The sequence below is a fragment of the Triplophysa dalaica genome, chromosome 13 (assembly GCF_015846415.1).
Source record: "Triplophysa dalaica isolate WHDGS20190420 chromosome 13, ASM1584641v1, whole genome shotgun sequence".
Classification (NCBI taxonomy): domain Eukaryota; kingdom Metazoa; phylum Chordata; class Actinopteri; order Cypriniformes; family Nemacheilidae; genus Triplophysa; species Triplophysa dalaica.
This window is the reverse complement of record NC_079554.1, coordinates 3,169,988-3,186,756: the sequence shown is the minus strand read 5'-3', so window position 1 is coordinate 3,186,756 and position 16,769 is coordinate 3,169,988. Positions and strand designations below refer to the sequence as shown.

General features: G+C 39.7%; 1 protein-coding gene across 5 annotated transcripts in view; it reads right to left on the bottom strand.

Annotated features, from left to right (window-relative positions):
- Positions 1-16,769, bottom strand: part of arid1b (AT rich interactive domain 1B (SWI1-like)) — a 69,533-nt gene that overhangs the window by 20,633 nt on the left and 32,131 nt on the right. For all 5 annotated transcript variants that reach the window (XM_056764168.1, XM_056764167.1, XM_056764170.1 and 2 more), the window contains exons 5-7: positions 7,466-7,709; positions 1,716-1,799; positions 789-959 (exon numbers count right to left, since the gene is read on the bottom strand). In XM_056764168.1, coding sequence (XP_056620146.1) covers positions 789-959; positions 1,716-1,799; positions 7,466-7,709 — 499 coding nt within the window. The remainder of the gene's footprint in view (positions 1-788; positions 960-1,715; positions 1,800-7,465; positions 7,710-16,769) is intronic.

Below are 16,769 nucleotides of genomic sequence, written 5' to 3'. Positions count from 1 at the left end.
CAATGCTGTTGTCTTGAGCCAGCTGTCAGTCATTTGAGTGAATACAAGGCATCAGGGACTATCAATCAGCCAGAGCGGAGGCCACAACATTATAAAAGCACGCTTAGCAGCCATTCATTTATTTCACAAGCACGCCATAACATTTATGATGAATTACTGCCGCGGCCGGTTAATGGGCTCTTTTCACATGCACACACACAGCGGAAAAAAAAGATGCTTCACAGAGAAGTTCCCTCAGAAATTAAAATCATATTGTTCCAAACTTTTCTCCTTCCAAGAAATGATATGCAAAGCCAGTTTATATAAGCATTAAAATAAATTGCTTCTGTTTTAACATTGAAAGCGCTTTTGTGATGTGACAATATTTATTTGATAGACTCTTAGTTTATATTTCGATGTGCAACACAGCCAATTTGTTTTATCTGCTCATGCAAATTATCTGCTAATCATATTTAAGGGCGATTACACTGACGGGATTCTGTCCCAAAGCCATTACAGGTCTATTTTACATCCTATATTCACAATGTGTAAGTGGGCAAGTATCCGGAAGAAAGAAGGCCACAAATCCTCGTATAGACCACTTTGCAAGATGCAAACGCTGTTTCAGAAGCACTTCCTGATTAATTTTTTTGATCTTACATATATAATTAAAGAAATTATTTTGACATTTTGTTTATTTATAAATGTTCTGTTGGTTGTATTTTGTACATTTGTGCAGCGTTGTTGACTTGGTATATACTGTAAATGGTCTCGCGAGCAGAAAAGCTAACTGATATAAGTGGAGTTACCTGAAGGGCCATACTGGCTGCTCTGGGGACCGTATGAAGGGGCCATCTGATAGGAGCCTGCACTGTGATGCATAGGGCCAGTAGGACAGGAGTGTGGGGACATCGAGGGTCCAGGCTGCTGGGATCCGTACTGAGGACCAGGTGTGGTGCGCTGCATGTTAGGTACAAATCCTAAAGCACAAAACAGCAGGAACAAGAGATAAATCTGTGATAGTTTCACACACCCAAACCTTTGAATTAGCTGCATAAAGTCTGGGGCCGGATTCACCAAACTGTGCTGAGGATAAATGATAGAAGTTCGAAAGAATGGACAATTGTTGAAAGTGCAATTCTAGAAAGATTTCTTTAATCTGTTAATAAAGGAAAATTATTTGTGTAATAAGCACCTTGCGACTCCCATTCTAACATTAGCTAGCATTATAATATTATGATACTTTTATTGTATAACAAATACATTATAATATTTGTGACCTTTTCCAATGTTAAGTTGCTTTGACCTAAAATAAATGTTTTCAAAAAAGAAGGCTAAATATTGGTAAAGGTTTGGTAAACATTAAATTCATCATTGGCAAGTACATTTATAAAACCTCGTGGCTTTTAAGATTTATATTCATATTTATTCATAGATATCCAGTTAAATGTCCATAAGAGACTTGAAGCCACTATTGTGACAACACACACACTAATAACTAATAATGTTTTTGTAGGTTATGCTCACAGCTTCAAACCATCAACATCCCACATCGCTCCATACTCAGAAAATGGCAGCGTCAGCACAGCTCATGAAAAAAAAGTTCTGCAGCGTCATGTGGCAGTCATCCATGAAAGGAAAATGAATCCATAACATTCATTAATATATGAGCCCAGTCAAACATGACTCATCTAAAGTCACTCTGGCCAGTGTGAGACTATGGGAAATGGGCTTACCTCTGTCTTGAGACATGGGCGACTGACTGTGGCTGGAGCCTACATCTGGAACATTCCCTGGAGTCTGAGGGGCCATCTGTGTACCTGAAAAACAAACATGTTTGTGTAAACCAGAGCTGCTTGAGTACACAAGATTATGATTACAGCCGGCACGATTACATCCCTGATAGCACAAATACATCTAGACGTCTATTTAAAGTCTGCATTTAAGACGTTTTTTTATTGTTTGCTCATCGGCAATACGTCACTGGGACGTCTCCTGTCAGATGTCATATAGACATTTAGAAGATGTCTGTAAGATGTTTATGATTTAGAATTTAAGCAAACAGCTTTTTCTACGATGTTTATCAGATGTATTTACATAGCAGATGTCTTCCAGATCTTTAACAGACGTATCTGTGCAATCTGGGAGGTCATGAAGTGTATATCACAACATTTACTATCTCTGCATTAAAAATGCTTTGTCGCAGTGAGCTTTGTGACCAATCAGACACTCTTGTTGTGTACATAAACGCAGCGGCCAATCAGAGGGCAGGGCCAACTAGTCCTCACTTAAAAAACAAAATCTCAGCGGTTATTTTAGATTCTTTACCATAGACGTCGTGCTGCTAGCAGCGCAACACCCATTATCCACCGAGCAGCACAGAATAATCTGAACGTTCCAATTATAATCAAGCAGACATACACACGGTATGGAAGAGATTTATTGTGCAGTTCAGACAGCTTTGTTGATTATAATGGGAGCGTTTGCATAAAACTCTGCGCAGTCGACCGGTGAGCTCATGCCAAACTGCAGGGCTCAGACGGTCACCTCAAACTGCGTAAACTTGCAGCGAGCGACAGCTTTGTTGATTATAATGGGAGAGCTCTAGTATTGTTTCACTGTGTAATTTATTCAGATTGGGCTTTATTCAGATTCAGCATCGCTTTTTATGCTGCTATAAGAGGGCCAATGAGCAGATGACCGCCTGATATAGTCTACTACTAATTTAAGCACGCCGAGTTCAATAAGCTGAAGAAACTAAAACGAGACGGTACGAAGCAGCTAACTTTGGAGGAGACAGCGGAAAGAATTCAGAAATTTCCATCTAGTAGTGTGAAAGCAGCGAAAATCATTGAAAGCATTTTGAATTTCATGGTAATGGATTTGCAACCGCTGTCCGTCGTTGCGAACAATGTCTTCAGACTCCTTATAAACCACCTGGAGCCGCGGTACGACATTGTGAAGCGTAACTGAGACCTGAACTGTACCAAAAAGTCTGCAAACAAGTATACGAAAAAAATAAAGATGTTAATGCGCTGAGTTTTGGGGATAATTTGACTTTGAATTTCTATTTGCACCGACTAAACTATTATATCTTTTTCCGTTTATTTTTACATGTGCAGCACAAGCTAGGGAAGCTAGTGTTTTGTTTATCTTTCGGTGTTGGATGTTAAATTTGATTTCCACTAAACTTTAGCTTAGTTTAGTGGACTTTGCTTTAATGACTTAAGCATTAAAAAGAGCTGATTCCTGTTTGAATATCTAAAGCAGTGAAGCTATTGCTTTTTTGCTCAATTTCAGCTGCTTTATTGTTTATTGTGCATTGATTTTTTTAAATTATATTTGCACATAACAGTTATTCAGAGATTTTGTTTACATTAATTTATACCTGTTTATCAAGCTAGTGAAGCTGTTTTTTTATTCAGCTGCTTAATTTGCACTTTAATTTTGAATTTCAAGTTTAAGATAGTGAACATTTTGTTTTATTTCGCTGGTTTAATAAATAATTCACAAAATTTGTGAATCATTTGTTTGTTATTTTGTTTTACGGGGTCAGGAAATTAATGTTAAGTCGAGCTTGATGTCTTGCACAGCAATGCACACAGTTTATTAAGTAATTGTGCACTTTAAAAATGTTACCTTAGTATCGGATCGGTACTCGGTATCGGCCAATACTGAATCTCAGGTATCGGAATCGGTATCGGAAGCAAAAAAGGGTAGTCTTGAATAAAATCAGAAATGAAGTATTTCAGGAACGGTTTTTAACCTGGATATGTAGAGTACATTAATAATAAAAACGTCTGTTAACGGAAGTCAAGCCACTCGGCAGCCATGTTTTGTAACACCTCTGGGCAGTGCTATCTAGCTCAATGGGGAAGACAGATAGTTCTAAAATTGCTGGCAAAAATTACAAATGAATGGCATATTTCCCACCAACAATTAAACTTGACACAAACTGTACCATAGGTTTTGTTTCCTAAGCATCACTTTAACAAAATAAAGGTCCTATATAGCACTAAAAGGGCAGTAGTCGCCTAATGGTTATAGAGTCGAACTTGTGACCGGTTTGATTCCCAGGTCCAGAGGGTAACGACTGAGGTGCTCTTCAGCAAGGCACCTTATCCCTACTTGCTCCCCGGGTGTTGCAGTGATAGCTGCCCACTGCTCCGGGTGTACGTGTGTACACGACTTGCTGTGTGCGTGTGTTCACTACTCACTGGATGGGTTAAAAGAAGAGGTCACATTTCGGGTATGGGTCATCATATCTGACAAATAGGTAGTGAAGTGAACTTTCACTTCACTAAAAGTGGTTCTTGGCTTGTAATCCTGGGGAACCACTTTAAGTGCCATATAGAACTATAGCTTGATTATTCAGTGGTTCCTCAAGGGTTCTTCAGGGGTTCTCTGGGATGATAGAGGTGCAACATAGAACCGCTAAAGAACCATACAGGGGCTTAACAGGTTCTTTATAAGGAAGCGGTGCTATCATCCCAAACCTCTGAAGAACTACTGAAGCTCCGAGATATAGTTCTATGTAGCACCTAAAGTGGTTCCCCTATGATTACAAGCCAAGAATTACTTTAAGTGCTATATAGAACCATCTTTTAGAGTGTTAAATTGAGCTTAAAAACACATTTATTTAGGATGCTTCAGCTACCCAAGTAGCAAGTGGCAAGTGCCTCATAAGCCTCTGTGTGAAGTCCCTGAGAATAGTCAGGATTTGTCGATCGGCTCTTTTTACTAGAAGGCACGACTTTCTTCCCTAAAGCGGCCATATAGAGTACCCCACAGATGATGTATTTTCGAAGGCAAAACCCGGAAGTTAGCGCCGCACTGGATCCCTTGACCAAAAGCCAAATTTTCTCATAAACTTTTGAAAGATCGCAACAAATAAGATCTTTGATTAACAAAGTTTAATGATGTTTATACGTTTTGTCTATCAAAATAATCTTTACAAATTAATACAACATTTTTTACTTTTGAAGCCAAAATACAACTGCCAGAAATAAAAACCTAACATGAGGCTATAAACAAGACTACACTACGATCGCTCAATATCAACGTCACAACCACCAAGCCTCTTACGACTTTTTTAAGCTTTATTAAAAACGTGTTCACTGGTAAGTAATTACTCCCGGCATACATCATGCATGTTTTTATAGATTTTTGTCTATGTTACATTATTTGTGAGATTTATATTTGCGATGACATGTAACGTCCCCGCCAATAGTAGTAGTCGCAACCTGTTGGCGACTGCAGTTTTTAAGACACAACAAAGCTTCAAGAATAAAAATCACGAGCGGGTTATAAACTGGTGTGTTTTATGTCATAGATTAAAACGTGAAAATATTTAGTGCTGTTAAACACAGACCTTATTTTAGGCATTTCAACAATAAACATTAAAGAAACCCATAAACTTTGCTGAGATGTAACCGAAGTGCTAAAATGCTAACACGATTCCGGGGTTTGCATACATCTCTGCCTCATCTCTATGTTACTATATTTCCAGTAAAAACACACAAAACCGCAAATACAGTTAGGCGTCTCGACAAATGTCAGACAAATTAGCCCAGAGGGCAGAATATCTAACCGCAAGTCTCATGGGAGGTGTTTAAGGCAAATTTCCTCTCTCCCAGGAGCAACTTGTGTGTGCAGGATATTCAATGTCTGGTAATGGCACCGAGATCATATGTCAGGGTCAGTCCTGCATGCGGCTAATGGCTGTCAGTTCTCCCAGTAGGCATGAGGCAGTTTTGTGTGCAGCGGGGTGAGCGCTCTCCTGTGGACCTTGTTAGTGACATCTAGAACGAAAGAGGAAAAACAGCAGCTTTGGCTACACAAAGCCATCTGCTGCCGGGCTATCAAAGAAGTCCTGCTAACAATGCAGCTCACAGCAGGACAGTAATTGTGTCAAAGTGACTCCAAACTGCTAACACACTTTCAAAACTATTTTAATGACTGGGTGACTTTTTCAGAGTCAGCTTGAATCTTGTCGCTGACCCACTGCTGCCCAGAGCTCAAATGCGGGATTTTTCTCCCCTCCAGCATTTCCAGAACAATTTAATGTGGAAAATTCTACAAGTATGTTCCTAAATTTAAATATATATAATTGAAATATATATAAATCTATAATGTATATTATGTTATAATATATTAAAAATATAACTATTTACAGTAAATTAGTTTTCAAAACGATTAATCGCAATAAATCATTTCAAAATTTGTTTATATAATATATGCGTGTGTGTGGCGTGTATATTTATATGTCTACTGTATATAAATACCCAAAGAAATGTATATTTTAAGAAATATGTGTACATGTATAGATAATATAAATAATGTTTAAATTAAATGTTTAAATTTAATCCGCCGGGTTTGCTTCAGGGAATATTAATTTTAAAAAAGCTTCCCAATGGAAACATCGACAAGACTAAGGTTGTTTGCACCTTGTGCAATGCGGAATTGGTTTAAAAAAAAACACTTTCTCTCAACAGGTAGTGGTCTAGCTTTAGTTAAAATCAGTAACTTTGTATTGAGATCTAATGTATTATGGCTCCTGTATGACATATCGCTTGTTGCTCCCTCACTCTTTGTAAGTCGCTTTGGATAAAAGCGTCTGCTAAATGACTAAATGTAAATGTACTGTAGGAGCTCTTCGAGTCTCAAGTACCACCTAAACGCAAAGAATCCCTTAGCTAATGCGGAAGTAAACACAAGTTCATTTTCCATCCATCCATTTTCTACCGCTTATCCGAACTACCTCGGGTCACGGGGAGCCTGCGCCTATCTCAGGAGTCACAAGTTCATCTTATTGAACATAATTTAATTTTCATCACCAATTATCATTTATCATAGCTTTCTCAAGCAGTTTGTGATGCATTTTGGAAACAGGAGATGAGCCCCTGGTCTAATGCGCCACCTGGCTTTAGACACCCGTTCTCAAAGACTTACTTTTAGTCATTATTTGGGTAGCACACATTCTGAATGCCTTCGGCAGAATTCAAATGAGCCATTTTAATCTAGATTAATCTAGATTAAAAAAATTAATCTATGCCCACCACTAATATATATACTGTATGTGTGTGTGTGTGTGTATATAATATATAAATATTCACACAGTTACAACACATATGTGTGTGCATTTACTGTATACATACATATAAATATACACAATACACACACACACACATATTATATAAACAAAAACATTTATTTATGTCAATTAATAATCGATTATCGATTGATCGATTTGATAGCAATAATATAAATGGAAAATACAATTAGCCAAAATCTATTGGTCGTAAACGGCAAATTAAGATTCTGTATCATCTGGATTTTAGACAGAATGCAAATTCTCTACTATTGAATGATAACAATAAAATAATCTATAAGGTTACATTTAATTTGAACAGCAATAAACAATGTGCAATATTTATCACAGAAAAATCCACAAATATTTACACAGAATCTCAGGTAAGTTTCTTACCTGGCCCGCTGGCAGGTGATATGGGCCCAGAACGTGATTGGCTGGAACCAACGGGTGAGCCGACCGGTGAGGGTGAAGGCCCGCTGCGCATGCTGGGGACTCTAGGAGAGGCGTGGGGTGAAAAAGGTGACTGGGCAGGGTTACTTTGCTCGCCCTGGCTACTGGTGGAACCCGAAGCGCTGACGGCCGAGCTGAGACCGGCCTCTGTTCCTGTGGGGAGGTCATCGATAGAGCCAGACAGATCCTGAAAAATAAACAGGAGAGGATTTTGTCAAGACTGAGATTGTTGGTAAAAGCATTGAGTTAACATTGCAAGGTTGTAGGTTCGACCCCAGGGAATTGCACTTATTTAGAAACAAAAATGTATAGGATAATGCAATGTAAGTCTCTTTGGATAATAGCGTCTGCCAAATGCATAAATGTAAAAAGCAGTAACTAGTATTTGATAGATTTGACTGCACGTCGCAATGAACAGCACGGCTCACATTATTTCCTAAATGCTGAGGCGATAACAGCTTCTGGCCCGGATTTCAGAAAAGGAACTTTGGTTTATGTGGTTGTTTTATGAGCTCCAGGCAAGCCGGCGGTTGTCGGGTCTCAATGAGCACTAATGTTTAATCCCTGTGGTATCAGAATGCAAACTGAGGGAAAACGGAATGCACAACATCAACGGCACCAGCAATCTTCTAGTACTACAGAGAGCCGAGGCAAAATAAGAAAAAATATGACAGATTTCTTTTGCCATGTAGCACAAAATCTCAAGAGTGCTGAAAGACCATGGAACAAAACTTTCCTGCAAGTCCACAAACTCCACAGCACATCTGTCCGAGCTCACACAGAGCGCTTCATGGTCTTAAATGAATTATCGTGATGGAAACTCAGTTGGTCTTTGGAAGGGGCTAACTACACGTTGCAGACTTAATCACGATGACCTAGTTATGGATGAAGAGGAACATATGTTGGGCTTTACACAATTCCGCATGTTGACCTCGATGACAGAGCGTCGTGAAGGGAAAGTCTCCACAGGAAAGTCTCTGCGTTTCCAGTTGCGCTAGACAGCTTTTTAATGGTATCGTGGACGTTTTTTGCCACATAACCCAAAAGACGTTTGGTCTAATGTCATCACGTTGGGTAAAAATGGCATAAAAGAGAGCCGGTACCTTCCATCTTAGCAGAAAAATCTAAAAGAGTTATTCCAGTTATTAAAAGACATAACCATTCAAAACAAAAAGGGACAGGTTTTCGTTTTATTACGTTGAAATTATGTTGGAATTTGGTTGCTCTATGGTGGGTGGTATAATATTCTGCTGTTGTAAAGCAATACACTTTATCTTTTGTTTTTAGGGTAACATCTTATAATTCTTACATTTTTCTAGAACGGACAGTCAAAAAAAGGCCAGGCTATCGAAATTATCCTTATAGTTAAGCCCCATCTTTTAACGTTTCACGCCTCATACCGCATTCATACCAGCACAAGCTTCAAAAACACCCAGCCGTACACGTCAATCCACTTCAACCTTGCAGAAATTAGCCTCGACTTCAGCTTGCTTGATTTATGCCCATAATTAGAAATATTCGTTAAGTCTCGGGCTTCTTTAATTGATGAACATAATTATTCAGGCTCATTGGTCACTCAAGCTTCCTCTCTTTCCAGAGGAGCGAAGACAGAAACCCAAGAAAAATAAATGAATGCAGCGTCTCTCTCTTCTGATTGGTGGGACTGAGTAATGCAGCCCACCCAACGCTCATCCTTCATCATTCCACATGACAGCCCCTGTACGAGCCAATTAAAACACAGAGGAATTATGGGAGTTTAACTGGGGAGCCAGGCGTGGCAATACTTTATAAAAACTCTGCAGTCTTTAAGAGCTCGGACCAAGTTCAACACCTGGATTTATGTCCTCCGTCGAAGCTGAATGTCAAAACGAATAATGGTTACAAGACTAATGGCGATAAACCATTTTTTTAAAGAATGGTTAGACAACATTTACTAGCCTTAATGCTATCCCACGTGTACAAGACTTTCGCTTGGATATTTAAAAAAAACATGGCAGCACTCCTTGTCTTTGAATGCCACTGGATAGTCCTCAATTTTTAGCAGCTCCAAACAGCAGCTACATCCATCATAAAAGTGAATTTCAGTGGGTTAATAAATGTCTTCTGAAGCAAAACGCCGGAGTTGTGTTAGAAAAAATGTTAGCTTTGCCCTAACATGGTTAATGCTGCTCACTCCGACAAGCTTCACAGAATATTTCACAGGAATGAACGCAAGATTTCCATAAAGCCTGCTTTGGTAAAGCTCAGATATGAACAAAAACACTTTAATAAATGAATTGTTCAAATGTGTGTGGAAATATTAAACTTGGAACAAGAGTTCTTACTGATCTTGTAAAGGGATAGCTAACTTAAAAATCAAAATTCGGTCATTATTTAATCACCCTCATGTCATTCCAAACCGGTATGACTTTCTTTCATCCGTAGAGCACAAAAGCAGATATTTTGAAGAACGTTTTTAAACAAAGAAAGGTGGTCCCCATTGACTTGGATACAAAACAACCGGTACATTTCTCAAAATATCCTCTTTCGTTTTCCCCAGAAACGCAATCATACACAGGTTTGGAACAACAAGAGTGTAAATAAAGGATAACATTTTTTTTATTAAAACATTTTTTTTGTTTGAGTGAACTGCACTTTCAAGTTCAGTTGGCTATGAAACCATGCTACTTTAAACCAAAAAAATTATTCACTGTAAAGATTAATTAGAATTATTCAACATAGATGAACCGATCATTAGTAATTTATTTGAAAAAACTTATCGACATTCGAACTTATTACAACTACATGAACATTTTTTGAACGACTGTGTATATCATGAACCGTCGTGCAGCCACTGCTATTGACTTGATATTAGGAGGCTTCAGTCTGTGCTTTTCAGTATTAATCGAATCGATTAATCAATCTATTACTTTAATAGGAAAGTCAAAAGATTAATTGTGATCAATCACATTCAAAATAAACGTTTGTGTTAACATAATAGTATATGTCTGTGAACTGTGCATATTAATGTTGTATTTATAAAAACATACACACACATTTAAGAAAAGTATAAAAATGAATAAACATTTATATATAAAAATTCTTGGTAAATGTAAATAAATATGTGTGAATATTTCCTTAATATGTATACGTGTATGTGTCATAAATACAAAATGAATACGCACACTACAGAGACATATATTAAGTAAACACAAACTTTTATTCTGAATGTGATTAATTGCGATTTACAGATTGGACAAAGTGCCTTACCATCAGATTTTTGTGATAATGTTCATACCGATAATTGTAGAAAACACTACCCAACTAAAATCTACATCAGAAAAGAGCTTGTTTCATAATAGTCGACGGCAAAAGCTGGAGGACGAATTTATTAAGGAATAAAATGACAATGTTCTGCCTGACAATGCGAGAATGTCCAACAAAGCGATGCCATTTGGGCCAGCCAATCACACGAAGGAACAACAGATAGGTGCATAACCGCGAGGGTGAGGGCTGTAAAGCGATATGAGTACACGTGACACGCACACAATGCCCTGATGGAGGAATTCTCTTCAACTGTTTGTGATGCCTGACAATCTGAGGAGAGAGTGACATATTGGGTTTGACGAGAGCACTCCGCAGACGCCGAGAGCGTGCCGGAGCCACGAGTGGAGGTGGATTAGGCAACCGCAGCGGAGACATGGGAAAAATGACATTCTTCTGACAGGAGAAGGCAACCATAATAAGTCTTCATACTAAAAACCACTGTGGCACAGCCGGTCTAGTATAAAAAGGTCTTAATCTCACACAGCTGGTGAGCAGGTAGATGCAGTTACTTGGAATATATGGAAGATTAATGAAGTGACACCACGACTTCAACCACAAAGATTTGGGAAATAACAAGGTCAGAAAAAACAGTCATGCTTTCGAAAACACTATTCACACAAAAAAAGCCTTTTGTTCTTCTGAACCCAAAACAGATTCCAACTCACGTCTCTATTTATTACATCATTTTAAAACTACGAAGGAGATCCATAGGAAAGTACAGATGATCAGATCATTACAGCTTTACTGCAAGAAATTGTGTTTGTAGAAGGAAAAATGAATGAAACCGCCCCCCTTTAAAGACAAAGATACAACGAAAATGGATGGAGAACAAAAGATTACTTTACACCCACAATGTGAAAATGAGAAACGCTGTGCGTGTGTGTGTATAACAGAAGTGTTTGAGGGAGAGGACGTCAGGTCTTTCTCCCGTCACCTCATCACATCTCGTCTTGTCAGCGGTAGCATCAAAGCGCTGTCTGTTTGAGCATGTAAAATTTCTACCACCGGCACACGTACACACATCACCGAGTGAGGCTCTCATTCACAGCCCATTAAACAGTGAAGTGTGACAGTGGCTTTCTGTTGTGGCTGATGTCAGTTCTTCAGCTGACAGCAGTGATAGCAGTCGTGTATGGAGGATCAGACTCGCTCAGCAGGTGCCCTGTCAAAGCCATCCCAGCCATCCCATCTCACCAAGTACGTCGCACGTCGGCCTTCAACCAAGAAACCCAAGCTCTGTGGTAAAAGATATGGCTTTCAATACGCTCACAGTAATTTATCCTCTTAGGATGTGTGGCAAAAAAAAGTTACTCTATGGTCATGTCTTTTAAAGAAAAATATCTGATTTCAATTCTTTCATTTTTTTCTTAAGCACTTGAGCTTACATAACCCAAATGAGCATTACTGAGGCAGCTTTATGGACAAATGTTAAAACTAGTATAAGTAGAGATGCACCAATGCTACATTTATCTACCGATAGTCGATCGTTCAGAGTGATATCTGTCTATACATTTCTGAAGATAAAATTAATATTTCTTAACTTTTTGAATGTTATTAATTCATATAAAGACTACTAATATTGAATATACATAAAACTCGTGATGTTTCATAACATTTTCTATTTACAGAGCACAAATTCATTGCATTTTTCTGTCCTCTATCATCAGCCCTGATCATCGACTGTTTTTAAACTATTGACCGATAACCGATTACACATTGTAACACAATTTTGATTCGACGAGGATACGTTTTGTGGGCAAACAAACAAACTACGATATATCGGTGTAACAAGATTCAGACATGGAAGGAAGGAGGCAGGGACCGGCAAACATTTAACAAAGTTTTAATATAAATAATAACAGCCGGCGGCCCCTCACGGACGACCGCTGGCGAACAAAACATAAATATAAATACAAATACAAACGTAACAAAAAGTTCAGGCCTGGTCCTCTCTCTTCGACGGTCCGGTCGCTCTTTCCTTTTATATGCTCCCAATCTCCTACGTGATTCGAGCCCGGTGTGCGCTCAGCTGGCGCTCATTCACAATTACTCACCGGACTCGAACCACGGTCTCGCCCCACCTACTCTACTACAATCGGTATGTTGCAAATAACCAAAAACTGTACAAATGTTATCATATTTTTAAAGACTATTTTCCAATTGTCACCTGTCAGAAAGTTCTAGATAATTTTATAGCGATGAAAGATGGGATGAAGAGATGATAGGTGACTAAGTCTGGAACTTCGTGTGTGAGGATATTATTAGTCATAAAGACAAAAGCGATCAAATGTTTTACTTTTGCAGTTTTGAACGACTTATTATTAGTAACTGTTATGAGTTGTTTTGAGCTCAGTGTTATGCCAGTACCTTGTAATTTTTGCACACAAGTTATAATACCGACATGTATAAATGTGGTAAATAAAAATATGTGGATTTTTGCATTCACCATGTTGAACTTCATAAAGAAGCAGTAAAAATTAAAGAAACATAAAAAAAAATGTGATCGACAGTCTATTATTGGCCGATATATCGTTGCATCTCTAAATGTAACCCAACAAAACCCCCCAAAAAGTCACTAGTTTTGTTGTTTGGTTTGGTTTAGTCAGTGGCATTTGAAATAGCCCTGCAAGATATATAGATTAAAATATTTGTAAAATATTATATAAAATATAGTAAAAAATATCATCAAACGATATAGATTTTGATGAGCTGTAACTATGTTTTGGTTTTTACAGGGAATTTAATCGTCTGCTCTCAGATCAGAAAAACTGTCTCTGATGAAACCCACCCTTCACACTTGGAGGTGACATTGAGTCAGCTGGAGGTGTTGTTTGGTGTCTGATAACGATTGCAGGGAGTCTAGTGAGGGGAGATGAACTACATCCAGGGCTGAACATCAACCATTGTTCACTTAAATGAGAAATGGAGAATCTTTTCAAATTGTGGTTCACCTTGATGTATAATGATCATTGATTGACAATCCTGGATAAAAACATTATTTCCTCAGATATTTCAGCAAATGTCCTATGTCATAGAATATCTCAATTTGGTTTGAAATGACAATAAGGCTCTCCCGCTGCCAGGGCAAGAAGTTGGCACACCATATCTCCAGTCCGTCAGGACACTATAAAAGATGAACTGCCACAGAAGAGGCCTCCTGAGTCGGGCCTGAGCCCTACCTTAAATGAACCAAATTCTCTTTGCACATCCTGACCTTTCACGTTCCCTATTACCACGGTGTTACCAGGACTTCTTTCAGTTGTTACCGTATTCCACATAGACACTTTATTTCCCAGATTTTAACGTTCAGAAAATAAAATGCTTTCTTTTGGCCACAGAGGGTACATTAATTTATCCCGTAGCAACACAGTAGTAAACTGATGGAAGACTAAACAGACAAAGGCGGCGAGCACACTTCACCTCAAGTGCATCGCAAATTCAAGCTCGGCTGCTCTGAGAATTTACCACTACGAGCTTAAAAGACGGGGAATGAGGGACATTCAAGAGCTTCCCTCTGTAACCCTCGAATCCGATCTTTGTTAAAAGCAGTAATCTTTCATTCCCTGTCAAAAAGCCAAGAGGTCCACAGAGTAAAACTACAGCAAGACTAAGCTCCAGCTTCTCAGCGGCCGAATGACCTTCTTGTCAAGGTCTTGGCATATGATCCACTGGGCTTCGAGCGAGAAAGTGCTTAGTGTTTGGAGTTCCGAACCGTACGAGGAACGATGGCCCTTCACGGTCGGTTTTATATCTCCCCAGACAATCTGAAAGAAGGTCAAAGCTGAAGCACTCTTCCGTCTCCACTTTAACTTCAATGGTGTTCGCTTTGACAGAGTGCCATCAATCTCTCCGTCTACGGCGGATCACGAATCCCTTCAGACATCATCAATTAACAAAACAGCACTGTTTGAAGCCTACAACCCAAATTAAAAAAAGAATTGGATCCACTGAACCAATTAGTGTTCTTAATATGGGCGACGAGGCTGCCCGAAGGCGCGATACAGCTCCGAGATTATCTTTCCTTATTGACAAGCCGGGGTAGGCTCGTTATTTATTTGGAAAGACGCGAGCGAAGGGAAATAAAAGGACAGATAAAAGATTTGGGCGATATGTGAAAGAGCTTCCTTCGCCTCTCATGCAAGCAGTGACTAATGCATGCGTCTCCGGAGCGAGTCAGATGCGGCAGACAGCGCCAAGGCTGCGCTTGATTTGATGAGCTGTTGATGAGAGCGGCCTGGATCCCTGCAGAGGCTTCGGAGAGAAAACGAGAGCAAGACGCACACACACGGGCGCTCTAGGCCTCGATCCATCCTTCACTTCCTCCCCGAAGAGCAGCTCCAGCCAATCGCATGGCAGACTCCCATCCCCCCACGCGTCCCCTGCCAACGGCTCCGCCAATCGCGCGCCTCTCTCGTCTGCTTCATCAGCACGGCCCCGCTCTCCCCTCCCTCATTTTCCATCTCCTACGTGCTCGTTCTAATTATGGAGAACAAGTCACGGCGCTCCGAGAGAGGGAGTGGAATCAAAGGAGCACGGCAAGATGGAGTGGAATGGAACGTCGGAATGGTGGGGGAGAAGGGCGCATTGACAGGATACAGATCAGCCTGCAGGGCTCGGGGATACACAACGCTTCTTTCAAGTTCACAGTAAATTAGAGCGCTGCGGAACGGCTGCGAGAGCGAGTCGGCCGTGTCTTTCTCGCTGCAGCTGAGCTCTTGTGGGAGAGACACCATTCTCCCCCTTCCAGCTAGAGTGTGACGAGAGGATGGGATAGGCAGAAATAGAGCAAAAATGAGTGAACTAGAGACAGAGGATGGAAAACGAGAGGGGGTAAAACAAGTGAGGACAAAGAGAGAGTTGCTTGTTAAAGAGAAAATGATAAAACCCAGCCGAGATCAGGGTAGCGGCGTAAGAGCCTGTGAATCCCCCCTTCAAAAATCGAATGAGCTGCCTCCTTAAGAATTTAAGGTAGCCTCACATTTTGAAGAAGGCACGGGAAAAAATCTAGTTTGAGGTAGTTTGCTGATCCTCCTTGAGTTTGGTTTCAACTAATTTGATGGTGTTGGAGGTCTAGATCACCTGAAAACCAGCTTGGTCAGGCTAAATCTAGGCTGGTTTAATGCGGTTTTTCAACAGGGCACTCGTAAAAATTTATAAACCATTTGTCCCCTGTGCACAACATTTGCATGACATACAAAGTTGGTGCGTATGTAGAGCGTTTCAAATCGGCCACTTATGAGGTTTCATTTCAATAATCATTCTGGCATTAAAGGTAGATGGCAAGCCACCTTGTTGTGTTTTGGAACAACTCTTCAAATCTCTCTCTCCTTTTTAATTCCAACCCAGATTTAGTCGTGCCATGTCTGCCTCTTATTAATGGTGCTGAATATTCAGCTCCTGAAGGCCGCGCTGAGCTCTCATCCGCCTCCCCAGCTTTTCCTCATTAACTGCTCTAAATTCTACCTCGCTCTCACACAAACATTGGCCGGCTAGACTGTGTAATTCAAAAACTCAGGACCAAAAGGAAAAGGGCTGTGATTGAAAGAGTGATTCAAGAACATGCAAACATGTCATCAACCTCGAATTTGCTGTTTTTGAACCAAGCATTTTCGATTTGTGTTAAATGTAAGATTTTAATGGTATGTAAGTCAAGACCTTTTGTGGAAATACATAGGAATCCCTCCAGCATTAAATGTATATGGAACAGCCACTTTGAGAAGCATGACTCCATCATGCATATTTAAGCTTTAATCAACACAAACAAGCATGTTTGGTGCTACAGCTGGAGGTGGACAACAGCATGGCAACTGGCTGATGAAAACAGCTGGACAACCGAATCCACAAACACCCACAATCATTAAAACTACCACCCACTGTTTTAAAATAAATACATTTATCACAGGTTTACATGGTTAGTGACTGTTTGACACGGTGAATCAAT